Source organism: Onychostoma macrolepis, chromosome 24 (genome assembly GCF_012432095.1).
Source record: "Onychostoma macrolepis isolate SWU-2019 chromosome 24, ASM1243209v1, whole genome shotgun sequence".
In the NCBI taxonomy this organism is placed as follows: domain Eukaryota; kingdom Metazoa; phylum Chordata; class Actinopteri; order Cypriniformes; family Cyprinidae; genus Onychostoma; species Onychostoma macrolepis.
In genome coordinates, this window is record NC_081178.1 from 154,724 (window position 1) to 172,216 (window position 17,493).

General features: G+C 44.4%; 2 protein-coding genes across 2 annotated transcripts in view; one reads left to right on the top strand and one right to left on the bottom strand.

The window, feature by feature from the left end:
• Positions 1 to 2,375: 2,375 nt before the first annotated feature.
• On the top strand, positions 2,376 to 5,485 carry rmdn1 (regulator of microtubule dynamics 1). Its single transcript, XM_058765381.1, has 10 exons — positions 2,376 to 2,605; positions 3,072 to 3,168; positions 3,250 to 3,337; positions 3,624 to 3,783; positions 3,862 to 3,951; positions 4,045 to 4,100; positions 4,208 to 4,295; positions 4,532 to 4,562; positions 4,646 to 4,779; positions 4,862 to 5,485. The coding sequence occupies exons 1-10, from the start codon at positions 2,501 to 2,503 to the stop codon at positions 4,910 to 4,912; spliced, it is 900 nt and encodes a 299-aa protein (XP_058621364.1). The 5' UTR covers positions 2,376 to 2,500; the 3' UTR covers positions 4,913 to 5,485.
• A 119-nt stretch (positions 5,486 to 5,604) lies between these two features.
• Positions 5,605 to 17,493, bottom strand: part of LOC131533206 (NEDD4-like E3 ubiquitin-protein ligase WWP1) — a 14,974-nt gene continuing 3,085 nt past the window's right edge. Inside the window, 25 exon segments of the mRNA XM_058765380.1 lie at positions 5,605 to 6,420; positions 6,494 to 6,566; positions 6,668 to 6,764; positions 7,953 to 8,057; positions 8,131 to 8,251; positions 8,320 to 8,460; positions 8,621 to 8,754; positions 8,876 to 9,035; positions 9,574 to 9,662; positions 9,741 to 9,812; positions 9,903 to 9,975; positions 10,548 to 10,676; positions 10,936 to 11,020; positions 11,111 to 11,165; positions 11,252 to 11,426; positions 12,098 to 12,193; positions 12,434 to 12,713; positions 12,869 to 13,047; positions 13,158 to 13,224; positions 13,315 to 13,449; positions 13,565 to 13,578; positions 13,580 to 13,687; positions 15,180 to 15,318; positions 15,396 to 15,468; positions 16,312 to 16,366. Of these exon segments, the coding sequence (XP_058621363.1) occupies positions 6,321 to 6,420; positions 6,494 to 6,566; positions 6,668 to 6,764; positions 7,953 to 8,057; positions 8,131 to 8,251; positions 8,320 to 8,460; positions 8,621 to 8,754; positions 8,876 to 9,035; positions 9,574 to 9,662; positions 9,741 to 9,812; positions 9,903 to 9,975; positions 10,548 to 10,676; positions 10,936 to 11,020; positions 11,111 to 11,165; positions 11,252 to 11,426; positions 12,098 to 12,193; positions 12,434 to 12,713; positions 12,869 to 13,047; positions 13,158 to 13,224; positions 13,315 to 13,449; positions 13,565 to 13,578; positions 13,580 to 13,687; positions 15,180 to 15,318; positions 15,396 to 15,465 (2,697 nt within the window). The 5' untranslated portion in view covers positions 15,466 to 15,468; positions 16,312 to 16,366 and the 3' untranslated portion in view covers positions 5,605 to 6,320.

Consider the following 17,493-nt stretch of genomic DNA (forward strand, 5'->3'; position numbering starts at 1 on the left):
GCTTTGACACAATTCGAATACTGCTATAATACCATAACACACATTCCGTCAGTGCAGATACTGACAGACCTCATCAGCTCTGATGAAAGCACACAAAGTCTTCATCACAAGACTCAGGGAGCAGACTGATGGCAATTTCATTTTAATAGAACAAATTATGCATATAAAAGCTTGAGACGTCTGTCTGTGTAGAACCAGAACGCCTTGTTTTTCAGTCAAGTTGATTTTTAGTTTGTTTTGAACATATAGTAAGATAATTAGGAAGATAATCTTCGTACGTCGCCAACTCAGTTAGCTGGATCTGATTGTTGACGATTTCACTTGATCTTGGATTGGTTGGTTCTTTGAAGCTCATCCTGGACTTGTTGTCATAGCAACGGGTCTGTAAGCTTAAACCTGCTCGGGAGCAGCTTATTTCATGTAAACAGGATTAGATTGCATCTTTTTAAGCAGAATTGATACTTAAAATCTATCCCAGCCAGCATTACTTTATTACAAGAGTACCCTACTGGTCCAGGGACAATCATTTAAAATAATAATAATAATTTAAAAATTAATTTGAAAATAATATAACAATATAATATAACTATGTTGTGTAGTCTATAATACTATAGACACAGCCAGTTTTACTCATTGAAAGGTTTATTAGTGATGAAATAATTACTTTATAATTGTATTGGAGTCTTACATGCTATAAATTCTGAATCGTTAATTTGAGTGATGACAGATATTATGGGAGTGGCTTGATGGAGCGCAGAAATATTTAACATTTAATATTGGGGGCATCCAAAGTTATTTGACATTTTAACTTTTTTAAAAGTAACACAATAGTTACTTTCCCTGGTAATTAGTTACTTTTATAATGATGTAACTCCGCTACTAACTCAGTTACTATTTGTGAGAACTAGTAACTATAACTAATTACTTTTTTAAAGTAACGTGCCCAACACTGCTGTTCACAGAGAGACGGCCTCAAATCACTAGAAGCATCCACATCGTCCACAGAGCATCCACTCACAAAATCACCTGTCCTTTTCCCATCATCACTGTCCACACTTTCTCAAACTTTCACACACAAGGAGAAACCCACAGATGAAATAAAAATATGAAATATAAATAATGAATAAATGTAAATTAATGTCAGGACACTCCAAAAACCAAACGCTGAGGGAATCACACACAACGTCTCTGCTGTTGACGACAGACGGTCACATGATCATCAGCGACGCTACAGTACAGCAGCTCATTTTCCCCACATCATACACTTAGCAATATTATCAGTTCAACTGCACTAACACTATCGAATGAGAAGAACACTTGAACTGATTTAAAAAGAATAATGACACTATTATCTTAAAGGGGTCACATAATGCCCATTTTCCACAAGTTGATATTATTCTTTAGGGTCTTAATGAAAAGTCTGTAACATAGTTTGTTTAAAATTCCTCATTGGTAGTGTAAAAAACATCTTTTCACCCTGTCAAAAACAGCTTTTGTCAGAGCAAGCGGTATTCCGAGCCGCTCTCTGAGGGACTGTTTATTTTAGCCGCATTCATTGTGAAACTTGCTAATTAGTACATTATTAGGAAAGACACTTTGCAAAGATTAATTTAAAAAACCTTGTACTCACTTCTTCTGGAGGTGAAGCTGGATCACGAATGATTCGTGCGAATATAGACGCATTAATGTAGATGGAGGGCGCATTCCCTTCAGAACCAAACCTAATTCTCTTCAGCGGCTCAGATGACGGGAGTAAAGGACGACTGCTATGTTCATTATTACATCCATCAACACAACACCTCGATCGCTCAGGAGCCGTTCTGGTCTACATCTGCTCCGGCGGTGAAACGGCTCTGAGGTACGACTCCAGTTCTTTTGGAGTGGAATAAATCAGAATGTTTCGGTAATTTTGTTGTGTTAAAGAGAGCATTGTAATTGTTCAAAATAAGAAATAAAATCTAGTTTTTAACAAAATGATGTATGTACTGAACCACATATGTATTCAATTAATTGCTTAAAATACAATTTGTACATAATTATTCAACTGAAACATTTCAAAGGATGTAAAATGACAGTGAACTCTTCATTTCATCCTGTCAACATTCACACACATTTATTACTAGCTCATATTTTATTAACACATCAATGAAACCTGAGGAACCTGATTTTAAACGTGTTTTACATTTTAAACAAAACGCAACATTGTTTCTATTGTATTCTAGTTAAGTAACAAAGTAACATTATTTTTCTCCATTAGTGACATTAGTGGCCTTTGGTTGCCGTGGTTACAAACAACAACAGATTGACGCGCGTCTCTTAAACGACGTCACGTGTTTCATTATGCAGCGTCATGTGGGTCAAGAGCGAATCAGTGTAGCGAGCGCCGCCTGCTGGAGGGAACCGCACAGGAAACACACATTAGCCTGATTAGCAGCGCAGCGCAGCGCAGAACCAGAACCAGAACCCACATTCCGCTCAGAGTCAGAGTCAGACAGATCTGATGGCGTCCGCGGGTTTGTTTGGAGCTTTAAAGCGGTTTGTGAGCAGAAATGTGAGGATCAGGAGGATGAATGAGCGCATTTGGACCGATCGAATCAGAACTGCAGTAAGATCCAACTCTGCGGCAGAATTATCATCATATGCAGAACATGAACGGATTAAAGAGTGTGTGTCACTGCTTTATAATAGAGAATTATGTAGATCGGTGTGTGTGTGTGTGTGTGTGAGTGTGAGTGTGTGTGTGTGTGTGTGTGTGAGAGAGAGAGAGAGAGAGTGTGTGTGTGTGTGTGTGTGTGTGTGTGTGTGTGTGTGTGAGAGAGAGTGTGTGTGTGTGAGAGTGTGTGTGTGTGAGTGAGTGAGTGTGTGTGTGTGTGTGTGTGTGTGAGTGTGTGTGTGTGTGTGTGTGTGTGTGTGTGTGTGTGAGTGTGAGTGTGTGTGTGAGTGAGTGAGTGTGTGTGTGTGTGTGTGAGAGGGGATATGGGTGAAGGAGCAAACACATGTCAGTCAGCGGCGCTGCTGCTGTTTATTGTGATTATTAATGTGCTTGTATTTGTGTGTTTTGTGACACTCAGAACAGAAAAGCCTCGTTTCTCGTGGCTGTGACTCCACTGTCATTCCTGATTTATGAGAGAGTCACTCATTTCTCTTCGGTTAGAGCGCTGGACTCAGGTACTGCTTCTTGTTTTTCAACATTGAGCTTTAAATGAAGTCTTAGTGCTGCTGGTTTAATTAACTGCATCTTTTGTCCAGCTGAAGAAACTTTAGAGCAAGCAGATTATCTGTACAGCTGCGGAGAGACCCAGAAACTCTACCAGCTGCTGGTGCGCCACAGAGACAGGTACAACTCACCTGAGAAAGTGTTTAGACGGGTAAAACTAACTGAGAAACCTAATTATCTGGTATAAAGACGGGTAAGACTCATCTGAAGCTGTAGGTAAATGTGAAATCTCTGCAAGTCTGTATCGGTCTCCGTCTTCACGCTCAGTGGTTCAGGATGACAGAGGATCGCTTCGCTCATTCTCAGCCAGAACACACACATCAGCAGGGTGTTCGAGAACATCACTTTCTTTAATTTCGTAGAGGATGAACAGTGAACGCATTTCTCCGCTCGCACTTGTTCCCAGTGATGATGCAGAGTTTCTGTGGCGTTTGGCTCGAGCGTCCCGTGACCTGGCGTTACTGTCCAGCATCAGCGCCGACGAGAAGAAGACACTCACCTACGAGGCCTTTGACTACGCTGAGAAAGCTCTGGAGAAAAACGAGGCTTCCTTTGCAGCACACAAAGTAGGCGATCACTTCTGTTTGTAGAGTACTGCTGTATTTGAGCGAGGATCAGGTGTTTTATCACCCTGTCATCTGCAGTGGTTCGCAATCTGCCTCAGCGACGTTGGTGATTATGAAGGGATCAAAGTGAAAATAGGAAATTCCTACATCATTAGAAACCACTTAGAGGTGAGATGTTAATTGGGGTGAATTAACTAACCACACTAGTTAGGTCGCATTCACCACTGAATGAATAAAACATCTTCTCGCTCATATCTACAGCGAGCGATTGCACTCAATCCAAAAGATGCAACGTCCATCCATATTCTTGGTTATTGGTGAGTTTGTATTCTGCTATAAACACAGATAAATTTGCACATAACTTGCCATATTGGACGAGGTTCCTCTGAAGCCTTCAGTAACACAATGATTGCTCTGTTTGCAGGTGTTTTGCATTCGCTGAATTACCGTGGTACCAGCGGAAAGTTGCAGCAGTCATTTTTGCGTCTCCTCCAACAGCCACTTATGAAGAGGTCAGTGAAATGAATCATTCTATTATGTAGACCAGGGGTTCCCAACCACGTTCCTGGAGCCCCCAACACGGCACGTTTCCTTGTCTTCTTAATCAAACCCCTGATCGAGATCCTCAGCTCATTAGTAGAGACTCCAGCACTGAGATGTGCTCCGGGAGCACGGCTGGGAGCCACCGATGAAGATGTTTAAATTAGCGCTGAAGCTGTGGGAGTAATGAAGGTTTTGTCTCCCTCAGGCTTTGGCATTTTTCCTGAAAGCTGAAGAAGGTCCCGTATGAACGCAAACACCTCAATTTATTATAGTTTATTTATTTTACACATGACTTTAACATGTCACTGTCTGGATTTAGTTGACCCAAACTTCTACAGTAAGAATCTGCTGATGCTGGGAAAGACGTACATGATGCTGAGAGACGCAAAGCAGGCGGCGCTGTGGCTCACTAAAGCACGAGATTATCCTGCAGTCACAGAAGAAGACAAACAGGTTCGCAAGCACAGTTTGATCTGTCAGATTCATCTGTTATATCGTCTGCAGAGGCGTAATGTTCACGTTTGACCCAATGCAGGTTCATAAGGAAGCGCTGGAGCTGCTGAAGAAACCGATGACGAGCAGCTAAATCAGACCCGATCTTATCTAACCGTAACCCTGAGATGCCTTAATTGATTTTTGTAATGACTTACCATTGATTTGTGTATGATGGCGATTTGCTATTTTAGACTCTCTTAGTATCGGAGGCTGAACAGAAGGACGAAATCTAACCGTAATGCAGACTGTAATTGACTAGCGCTGGTGTATTTCTAGCACTCTTGAATATTTGCTGGAGTTTCAGACCTTGACGGGACGAGTCCACAGATACGACACGCTCCCCAGCAAACAGAGACCCTGGACTGACTGCAGATCAAAGATCATTCAATGAAGCTTCAACACGGCTAATCTGTTTATGGGATAGTAATGAATATTTTTATCAAACTCTCATTTAAACTAATCAACACACGTGTGCACCTGGAAGTGAAGACACTGAAACCTATGTGCTAGAATGAAACTATGGATCATGGTCTTTGTTCTTTATTTACATGAATCTGATTTCAAATGTTTTGAAAGCAATTAAACAAACTGTTTATTTTGGGACTACACAAACTATATTTTGTGCTCTCTGCCAATGAAATAAATTCAAACACACGAGAATATATATATGTATTCATGCTGGGCTCAGAGTTCTGTTTTAAGATCCAATTAAAAAAAAACACAGGAATCTACAAAAACACGAGTCCATCAGTGTTAGCGCTTGAAGAACACAAGACAGTCGAGTTTGTTTGAACTCATATATTTTAATATGAAAGATATTCATGGACACAGTTTTCCTCCCCTGACGGTCAAAGGCCACAGAAATAATGAAGTGCTTTGAGCACAACAGACTTCAGCTGCTGCCGCCGTTCTGAGCGTGTGCAGAGACTCTGGAGGGACAAATACTGATTGACAGTCTAAAGTGACAACAGCAATACTGTCGCGAGCCAGTCGTGATGAATGATATGTGAGACAGCGGTCTGTCTGTCGGTCTACAGGAGTCAAATCATCTCTCACTCTGCAGGCAGCCATGCAAGCGCTTAATCACAACTTAATGTCCAACAACACAAAAAAAATAAAGAAAAACCCCAGGCACCTGATCAAACTCTACAATCATTCTGTAAAAGCTCTATAAAACTAGAGCCGTAAGTTTTGAGTTCTACTATAAAATCCTCTCTAATGTTGTTGTTTTTTTTTCTTCAGGCTCATTTTAAAAACCCGCCAAATGAATAAAACAAAGCGTTGTTGTATATAGATATCAGCATCGAAAAGATCAGAAAAGCTCAAACGCTTGCATATTCACGGGGAATCATGTTATGAATATCTCTAAATGAGGTTTTAAGATAAAGATTTGGTTTAACATGACAAAATAGCTTATTTACATTGGTAATCATCTGTGCAAGTTTCATGGTTTTGTTTTACTTGGCTGACGCGTCGCCGTAAAGGGGAAAGACGTCTCATCACTCCTGACCAAAGCCTTCCGTCTCCTCGATCGCAAAGAGCAGCTTTTCCTTCAGCTGTTCGAAGCTTTTGTAGGGCGGCAAATCCAGCCGGTTAAAGCTGCGAACAGACAAAACCGAGTGAGACGTGAACGGCGTCAGCCTGCGCCGACTAGTTTGATCCTGAAACTCACCAGGTGTGACTCCGGGGCAGCCAGGTCTCTTTGCCCACCTTCTCAATGCAGAACTTCTGCGGTCCGTTGCTTCCTGGAGGATGAAGAATCAGAAGAAAAGAGTTGAAATGTCACACGGGTGAGGGAGAGTGCTTCTGGAGTCACCGGGTGTCAGAGAAGCGACTGAAGACTCACCCATGAGCTCAGCGAAGCCCCCGAGCGGAAGCCTGCAGGTGCCCGTCACGAACTGCATCAGACGCAGACGCACCTCGTTATCCACCTCCTTCACCAACTGAACACACACATCAGATTCAGACCTGGGATAAAACCAGCTAAATATATATAGAGTTAGGGATGGGCATTTTCCAAAAATTTTGCATTCGAATATTTGGGCTCATAAAAAAATGAATATTCAAATACTCGTTTATTTAAATGAGGTTTAATGAGAAAGACTTTATTTTTAATTATCAAGTTTTTGTTACGATTTCTGAACAAGCTTGTGATTAGCCGTTACACAATAATGTTCTACGACAACGTTACATCACAAGGTTTTATTTTGGTTGAAAACGTGTAAACAAAAGAAAATACATAAAAAAAAAAAAAATCAAGCAGACTGTGCCAATTACAGTACAGAACGTAGGCTACATGTACTCGAGTCAGCCTATATTTATTGTGTTTACATTGTTTCACGCATTAATTCTGACAGAATCAATAATATCCACATGCTCGGGTGAAAGTTTGTTCCTCAGTCTGAAACAATAAGACCGCGCTGACAGTTTCTTAGCGCTTTGTGTTAAACCACTCTCCCTCGAGGAAGCGTTATACATGTCTGAAGATCAGATGCGCTCTTCTCGGCTCACTCGAGTACAGCTGCGCTCACTTCAGTCCGCTGTGTTTGGATCTCACTGTGGTGGTGATATTATGAGAAATCGGTTTCACTAATTCATTTTGTCAGATCATTTAGATCAAAGTAAATCCAAACTTCTCAAAGCAGATGACGACATTCTGTGATCGAATACTATCAACCTAACACGCTCCACAGCGCCGCCCAGTGAGTGTAGTTATAACTGCTTAGTTATGTTATAACATTTATCATGGATTCCCTGCATTTATGGCCAGCAAATTAACACACAGTGTTTTTATTGTTCGAATAATAATTACAGACCGAATGTTCAACTATTTGTGCACACACCTATATATAAATCACCTAAAAAAATCATTATAAGATTTAGTTTGTTTAAAAATAATTTAATTAGTATTATTTTAGTTGGTAATTTGTGTTGCCAAACACAGGATCATTTACTGTAAACATTTCTGCTTTTTGGCTGACAATCTATAAATCCGACAACAACTGGTCAATTTCAAGACCAATGTTAAGCGTTTTGAAACCGCTCCTGCGGCAGGAGCCAGGAAAGCAATGAAAAGAGCCGTGGTGCTTTCATACGAGACCTCATGAAAAGGCAATAGTGGCGTTTCACACCTGCCAGAACCAGATGATCTGTTTGCTGTTGCGTGTGTAGTGACGATAGACTGTGTTCCTCTGCCAGTCCTGCAGATCCACCTCCTGCATGCCACACAACATCACCTGAAACACAGAGAAGCGTCTGTCACTGAGAGCTTCAGACGGGTCAGACGGGTCAAACAAACCGCTAACGCACCTCCAGCTCCTTCTCATCAAAGTACTGCAGCCACTGCAGCGGCACCACCTCGTTAAAGCCGTCCAGAAACGCTTTGGTCTGACTCTCGACGCCACGAGAAAACCTCCACTCGGCCATCAGCCTGCGGGTCAGAGACAGCGTCAGTCACAGGAACACGGTCACTAACAGCGGCTCACGCGGCGCTCTTACCCAATATACTCCTCTTTATTCTCCTCCGTCACCAGGACATTAGCTCCGTCTTCTTTCAGGTCGTGAGACGTGATTTTGCCCAGGATCTCCATGTCCACTGAGAAGTACATCTCTAGGCTGCACTCCTCGATGTTGTTGTCTCTGCGAAAGAATCACACGAGCGACGATCAGTCTTCTGTAGAAACGTTTACTGTGACCTCTGACCTCATCATTCCAGGTCCTGGATTTGTGAAAACTGAAGCGGGGAACTTTTTTCACCTACAAAAGGTCAGGACGGTTTATAAAAACCAGACAGACGCACCTGATCCAGATGAGAGAGTTATAGAACTCAGGATCTATTGACTCTAGATCCTTCAAGATCAGTTTCTTATTGAGCATGCGCTTGTAGAAGGGCAACGAGAAGCCGGTGTCGATGAACTTCCCGTGGAAGAGAGCCTGCAAACACACAGAAATGAGCAACTGGTCTGCGGACTTCAGCTCTACTGATGCTTGTATGCTTGTGTGTGTGTGTGTGTGTGTGTGTGTGTGTGTGTGTGTGTGTGTGTATATGAGTTACCATGGCGATGAAGCGTCCGATGAAGCAGAAGTAGGACAGGTGATCGGGGTTGATGGTGGATGCTGGGTTAATCTGCAGACAGTAGTTGCTTTTGCCAGCGTATTCAAACAGACAGTACATGGGGTTCAGCACCTCGTGAGACAGGAGGAAGAACCATTCCCTGCGCACACACACACACACACACACTTCAAATTGTAGACAGAATCACTGCAGTGCGTCTCATATGGGATGTGAAAAGAGACAAAGCCACTGGCCAAAATGATCATCTGTCTCGTGTAAATAGAGAATCGGTGTCGGTCTCTTTTTATTTTTGCATTGACATGAATCAAGTAAAAAAAAAATTTAAAAAGCATGAACTTTTATTTAAAAATGTTAGAAATTTCATCAATGTTAATACAATATGGTTGAATATAATGCTACATTTATTTTTGGCTCACGGCTCCTGATTAAAGTATGATTTTTGACATTTTGTATTCAGAAAGTATTTGATGTCAATAAAGAACTAAACTCCAGCATTCACAAACAATACAAAGTTCTTGCAAACAGTTTTCAAATCACCGACATGAAGGCAAGTAAAACAGTGGTTCACGTGCGTGTGCGTGTGTGTGCGCGCGTGTGTGTGTGTGCGTGTGCGTGCGCGTGTGTTAGTGCGTGTGCTCTGCACGGCTGGTGTTGATCTGATTCTGTGTGTGTCGTACCGAGCAAGGCCTCCGTAGTCCAGTCCCTCCTCTCCTCTGAAGATGATGTACAGACGTCTCCTCAGGTCATACGGTTTAAAGTTCATGATCTGCAGTAATGAGGAAAACAGAGCCAGTAAACGAGACATTCAGAAACAGACTGAGCTTCAGCTGTGTGTTTCTCAGACCTGCTGGAACGAGTCTTCAAACAGCGTCTGTCGGGACACGGTGATCTTCACGTGGCTGGCCAGAGCGTTGGACTGCAGACACACAGACAACGTGTTTGAAAAACACACACACACACACACACACAGGATTTCACACGTGTTGAAGAGCTGAGTGAGCGTTACCTGACACAAATAACGGAAATGCGCCAGTTTCCACCGGAAGCTTCGCTCGTACGCGATCTGTGGACCTTTAGTGCTGTGCAACACACACACACACACACACATTCACTAGAGGAACACAATGCCTGTAATGCTAATACATTGCCATCCATGTATTTGAAATGCACAATAAAATGTGCATAAAAGAGGTGGATCTTTTTTTTTTTTTTTTTATTGTTGGATACATGCAAGACACATTCAGTGAATAAATTCATGGATGCACAACAAAAAACTTTTCATCAGATGCTGTGATTGGATAACTGGACTGAGCAGAGGGCCGATCTCATCACACAGAAGTGTACCATACCACAAATGTTGATTTAGTCATTCTGAAATGCCCTTATAATCAACTCCCAAAACTGTCTCTCACGATTGTGTTCACAAACATCAGGCGTCAGAACTTAATTTAATTAACTTATTACAGTGAAAAACAGTCACAGGCTTCCCTGAGCAGGAACTCTTATAATACTGATATTCTGTGCCAGTTTCCCAGGAGGAGATTTTGTTATTTCGAACACATGGGATGGAAACAGTGTTTTATGGCATATTCACAACTTTAGATGGAAACATAGAAACAAACTATTGGATGATGAAGATTGATGTACTCACACAGCAGATTTGCCCGTCCGCGGGTCACTGAAGGTCGTGGTGCGTGTGTTATGATCCACAAAGTAGCGCACTCCCTCACGAGTGTAACGAATCTCCCAGCCCTCAGGGAGCGGGTCCTCGTTCTGCAGCCTGATAAACACACACACACACAGAGAGAGAGAGAGACACACACACACACACACACAGAGACACAGACAGACACACACACACACACACACACAGAGAGAGAGAGAGACACACACACACACAGAGAGAGAGAGAGAGACACACACACACACACACACACACACACACACACACACACACAGACAGACAGACACACACACACACACGTGTGAGGAGAGTGAGATCTGAAGGTCACAGAGGTCACTGGAGGAGCTTCACTCACCCTTGTGTTCGCGGATCTTCCCACTGCGTCGTCTTTGTGTTGTGATTGACGAAGTAGACGCGATCGTTGGTGTCGACACGGCGCTCTGAGAACATGAACGCAACACACTCACAGTCAGACGCAGCACACACACACAGAGCACATGTGTGTGTAACCCGGCGGAGCGCTAACTTACCCCAGCCCGGCGGCAGCGGCCCCAGAGGATCGTTCTCAGCAGACATCATGGAGGCCTGGAGACGGAGACAGAGACAGAGCGTGAGCAGAGCGGCCGGCCGAACCCTGGCAGCATCTCTGAGTGAATGAGTTAGTCCTTTACCGAGTAGAGGTATCTCTGGTTGAACTGGTGCATGGCCCCCTGCAGCTGACTGCGCTGCGACTGCCACTGCTCGAAGTTCCTCACAGACTCCATCGTCGGCCGCTGCCACGTGGTGGTGCGTGTGTTATGATCCACGTAATAAATCCTGCCGCGGTTATCCACCCTCCGCTCCCAGCTACAGTCAGAGAGCGAGAGTCCGTCACCGTCAACGCTGCTAACATCATTACACATCTACACAAATAAACACTTCACTTCCACTGCAGATCCTCACTGCACTCTCCGGCAGAATGACATCAACATTGATTTAAATAATGTTTTTATTAGTATGGCAAATAAATGTAAATCTTTGACCAGTGTTTTCATTAACAGCATGTTTTGAAGCAGTTAAGATAATTAACATTTAATGCACCAGTGTATGATAATCAAACTGACCAGCCTGTAATAATGAGCATTCCAGTCATACACAGGACGAGCCGCTCAATCAGTGTGTGTGTGTGTTAGGGCTGCACGATATATTGCGCATCTCGTCAGTAAAGCCGGTTCTGTGATCAGTAGTAAATCTCCGTCACCTGTTTTCTAATGGAGCGGCATTTAATACACAGAGCCGTAGTTCACTGACAAGCTACGCAGTTCGCGCTCAGAGTCGCAGATGAATCGTCTGCGATATTGAACGTGATATTGTGTAGCTTGTCAGTGAACTACGGCTCTGTGTATTAAATGCCGCTCCATTAGAAAACAGGTGACGGAGATTTACTACTGATCACAGAACCGGCTTTACTGACGAGATGCGCATGACAATATATCGTGCAGCCCTAGTGTATGTGTGTGTGTTGTCAGGCGTCTCACCCCATCGGTAAGGGCTGAGGTCGCTCCCAGGTTGTTGTTCTTGTGTTGTGATCGACGTAGTACGTTCTGCCATGAGGATCCTTCCTCTGCTCCCACCTGAGAAAACACACTCACTCAGATTACAGCGTAACACATGCATGTGTGTGTGTCAGTGTGTATATGAGTGTGTGAGTGAGTGTGAGTGTGTAAGCTTGATTGTTTTTGTGTGTGTCAGTGAGTGTGTGTGTGTGTGTGTGTGTCAGTGTGTGTGTGTGTGTGTGTGTGTGTGTGTGTGTGTAAGTGTGTGTGTGTGTGTGTGTGTGTAAGTGTGTGAGAGAGTGAGTGCGAGTGTCTGACCCGGGTGGCAGTGGTTCTGGCCCGGCTGGAGGCGGCTGCTGTTGTGGTTTTCCTCCATCAGACGGGCTGGAGCTGGTTAGGGCTGGGTTAGGGTTGGAGCTGGAGGCAGCAGTGGTCTGTGTGGTGGCCGCTGCAGATGAGGAAGAGGAGGGTGGTGGTGGTGGTGGTGGTGATGATGATGATGAGGCAGCAGCAGGAGAGGAAGTACTGCAGGAAACATCAGCAGCAGCGGCGTCCTCGTTTTCACCCGCTGATGACATCTCACAAGCCTCGCCGTTCACTGACAGAGACAGACAGACTCATCCTGCATGTGTGCTAAACATCAGATCAAAACAAACACTCCCAGACTAGCTGAGGAACATTTATCAGCCAAAGCATGCAGATGGGCTGCTACAATCATCCATCTGATTTATTCTGAAATATTATTTCTCTCACCGGCGGTGCTGATCGCGTCACTGTCGGCAGGCTGTGGAGTGGGCGTGGCCTTTGGACTGGGCGTTTGGTGTGAAGGGGAGGAGTCTCTGTCTCCGTTGAGGAGGGAGGGGCCTAGCTCACAGTTGGCAGATGAGGTGGGCGGAGCTTCATTCTCCTGTCCATCTGAGCCGTTCACAGATCTGCAGAATCACGTTAGTAATTGTGCATAATTAATCCAACCATATATTTAATTCCCTAATGATAGAAACACTTGCCACCTGAGAACCAGAAAACAACTGCAGACTCCCACCTGTTCTGTGTCCTCGCAGAACTCTCGTCTGGGTTCTCATGAAAAGCATCTCCATTCTGATGGACTTCTGGAGACAGACAGACAGACAGATGACAGACAGCCGGAGCGCTGAAGGTCAGAGGTCAGATTAGTGTTAGGGGCGTGCAGGTGCTCTTACTGCTCGCAGTGGTTGGGTTTCCATTGTGCATGTGCTGCAGGTCGAATGAGAGTCCGTCCAGGAAGACTGTGAGTTCACCGGTGGACACGTTCTTACCGTCCACGGTCAGAGTCAACACCTCGCACACATTCTCCACTGAAAACAACAACACACAACGCTCACCATCTCTACTGTCGCTCTTCCTGTGAGACAGCACACACTATGTGTTCAATAATGTGTCTGGCTTGTGTAAACCAGCAGACAGACATACGCTTGCCGTCGTGCTTCCGGTGTCCCGCTCAGATCCAGCGAGGCTTTTCCCAGCAGCACGTCGGCCTTCAGCGTGTGATGACTCCAAACTCTGAAATCCAGCTGCGAGTGTGGCGTTATACTCCTGCGGGCGACACACAGATTCAGAGGAACGTCAGAGTCCGAAACTAAACAGCTGAGCTCGGCAATTCATTTTCTTATTTTGTCTCTTCCCTGTCGCACCGGTAACAAAACTCTGAGAATTTAATTGAAAAGCTGCAACAGAGAGTTTCAGCCAATAATAGCTGGTTGTTTCTGACCATCACAGTGAACAGCTGCAGCAGCGACATCAACACTGTCAGCATGGAATGACCAAACTAGCGGCCCTCAGCAGTCCTACTTTAAAGAAACTAATTTAAAGTTATGATGACCAGCCTTAAATAAAAAGTCCTTTAGTCATTAGGGGCCGGTTGCACCAGCTGTACGTACACCCGGTTGTAAGACTAGGCTGGACGTAAAAAGCACTTTAAGTCGTGTGTAGAATTTATACCCGTTGCACCATCTCGGAGTAGTGCTACGTCCGAGACTAAATCTTACGCCGAGTCAGAGGTAGGTGTAAAGTGAAAAGTCATGATTTGCTCAGACATTATTAGTTTTTAGGATTCATGTCTGTTAGTTAATTATTACTGCAGATGTGAACTGTAATGTTTATGGTCTTTTTGGGGCAGGATAAGACCAAAAAAAAAAACTATATTTCTGTACAGCATGTAATATGCAGTAAAATATTACATATGATCTGGGACAATTAAAAGAAATTGTACCATTCAACATTTTGCTTGGAAGGACAGAATAAATGCTTGGAAATATTTCACGTCTTTAATTACACTCACTATTTGTAGCGTGTCTGCCATCCATCGCAGCAAGTTTTGTGCTTTGTTACTTTTAATCAGAAATAAATGATCAGTTTTCAAATTCTGTCGGTTTTATCACAAAATACAGACTATAAATGTGGTTTTTCAGCCACAGAAAGATGTCAGTAAAACACAAAATGTCATGTAAAGTCATTTACATATTACCTGATATTTAAACTCTATTGTCAGCTAGAAAAAATAACTCTAGAGAGAAGCATTGTATTAGGCTACATTCATTATATTTTACTTAACCTGCCGCCTTCATTTTTAATGTTTGTTTGTAGAAATCTGTCATGGGAACGTGCAGGGAGACTTCAGATATAAAAACGCGGACTTGTTAGAAAATGTTTACTCAATGAAATCATGGCGCGGTGGCTTCACTTGTTATGATGTCTTGAGCACTTCAGTTCTGTATTAGTAGTTGTAGCCACTGCAGCGTGAACGTCGTCTCAGCTGTCACTGCGGGAGAATGTGTCCGCGTGGACGCGTATCGTCTATGCCAGCCGTAGTTGCGCCTGATCGTAGTTTTAGTTGGTGCAACAGGTGTAAATATTTATCGTTAAGCTGGATGTTGCAAAGTCCAGCGTAGGGCTTACACCCAGCTTTTTTACATCTAGCTGGTGCAACCGGCCCTAGATGACTAACTTGTGAGACTAGTCTAAGCAGTTTATGCCATTAGTCCTGGACACAGCTGTATCCGAGCAGACATTCGTAAGAGCGACTCACAGCGTCAGACGTTCGTCCCATTTGGGGCTGGAAGAACTGTGGGATTTGGCGGTTTTCTTGCTCTCCCCCTCTGATGTCACCTCCACATAGATGGCCGTTCCAAACCAGTTCTTCTTCCTCTTGAGTTTGGCACATGAAACTGACACACGCAGACACGACACACAGTCAGCATATGAAGAAAACATGTCACTTCCTGTTCCTGTTGTGCTGTCTTACCGACGGCTTGCAGCTGAGAGCGTTCTCTGTTGTTACTGCTACAGTCGCTTCTGGAGGAGCCCGTGGCCATGACCTCAAACACACAACACACTCCATCAACTACAGGACCTGAATGAACACACGCTCAACTCACTGGCCCAATGAGCCAATCGTCGCAAATATCGTTTGACATCTTAACACACTGAGCTTCAGACCGAGTCTAAAAGTCAGTAAGAGTTTTCGATTCGCTTCAGTGCTGCACAATTAAATAAATATATTGTATAAAACTGTAATGCTTTTACTTGAATCAAAAGAGCATTTTATTTTTTTTTAATGAATAATTAGTTCATGTCTACAAAACCTGTGAAGAACAATTTTCTTCAAATTCAGTTCAGTGTTTCCACAGAAAACGAACGGACAGCTACGGTAAATGGGATTTGTTTTTCCTCACGCCAACCGCAGCGTTCCAGTACAATCGCTGCCGACTGCATTTGACATCTCCAATGATTCTGGATTTCTAGATTTATGCGGCAAAACCTCCACAGAAGTACGAGCGGATTGTAAAGACGGCCGAACTGAGCTGCTGCTGTGGAGGACAAACGAAACTGAAGAACAAACTCTGGATCTACAGATTCAGAGAAATTACTTCACTCCTGTTATTCACAAGTATAGATCTAAATATAATGTTATAATCAACACTTTTCACCATTAGTTAATCTCGGCAGCTATAATAGTAAAAATGTAGTAAAAGTCTCAAAGACACATGAAGTGTTTAAATCAGAGGGATAAAATCAGAGTAGAAAACACAGAAAATTCTACCTCAGGAAACATCATGAAATAAAATACTGCAGTCATTAACCCTGTTAAAGGATTGGCATCTAACTAACCCATCAGCACCTCGTCAGAGTAAAAACCTGATGAAATCTGATCAACTCACAATTGCTGTGCGTGAGACGCCTGTTTCTTCAGCCTTCACTGTGAGCCATGATTCACTGCAACAAAAGAGATTCACATCAGCACAATCATCTCAGAGCTTTAATCAGCTTAACCAGCAGTTCATCCGTGAGAGACGGACAGACTGAGGGACAGACGGACAGATGAGGGACAGACGGACAGATGAGGGACAGACTGAGGGACAGAAGGACAGATGAGGGACAGACGGACAGATGGACAGATGAGGGACAGACGGACAGATGAGGGACAAACTGAGGGACAGAAGGACAGATGAGGGACAGACGGACAGATGAGGGACAGACGGACAGATGAGGGACAGACGGACAGATGAGGGACAGACGGACAGATGAGGGACAGACTGAGGGACAGATGAGGGACAGACTGAGGGACAGATGAGGGACAGACTGAGGGACAGATGAGGGACAGACGAGGGACAGACTGAGGGACAGACGAGGGACAGACTGTGGGACAGACTGAGGGACAGACTGAGGGACAGACTGAGGGACAGACGGACAGATGAGGGACAGACGGACAGATGAGGGATAGACGGACAGACTGAGGGACAGACTGAGGACAGAGCGGACAGACTGAGGACAGACTGAGGACAGGCGGACAGATGAGGGACAGACGGACAGATGAGGGACAGACTGAGGGACAGATGGACAGATGAGGGACAGACGGACAGATGAGGGACAGACTGACAGATGAGGGACAGACTGAGGGACAGAAGGACAGATTAGGGACAGACGAGGGACAGAAGGACAGATGAGGGACAGACGGACAGATGAGGGATAGACGGACAGATGAGGGATAGACGGACAGATGAGGATAGACGGACAGATGAGGGACAGACTGAGGACAGAGCGGACAGATGAGGGACAGACTGAGGACAGACGGACAGGCGAGGACAGACGGACAGACGAGGGACAGACGGACAGACGAGGGACAGACGGACAGACGAGGGACAGACGGACAGACGAGGGACAAACTGAGGGACAGAAGGACAGATGAGGGACAGACGGACAGATGAGGGACAGACGGACAGATGAGGGACAGACGGACAGATGAGGGATAGACGGACAGATGAGGGACAGACTGAGGGACAGACGGACAGATGAGGGACAGACTGAGGGACAGACGAGGGACAGACTGAGGGACAGAAGGA

Excerpts from the sequence above, each read along its gene's own strand:
- rmdn1 (XM_058765381.1), top strand. The coding sequence starts at position 2,501 with ATGGCGTCCGCGGGTTTGTTTGGAGCTTTAAAGCGGTTTGTGAGCAGA. Across the intron at positions 3,338-3,623 it reads CTGGTGCGCCACAGAGACAG|TGATGATGCAGAGTTTCTGT; the intron begins GTACAACTCACC and ends ACTTGTTCCCAG. Across the intron at positions 4,563-4,645 it reads TTTCCTGAAAGCTGAAGAAG|TTGACCCAAACTTCTACAGT; the intron begins GTCCCGTATGAA and ends GTCTGGATTTAG.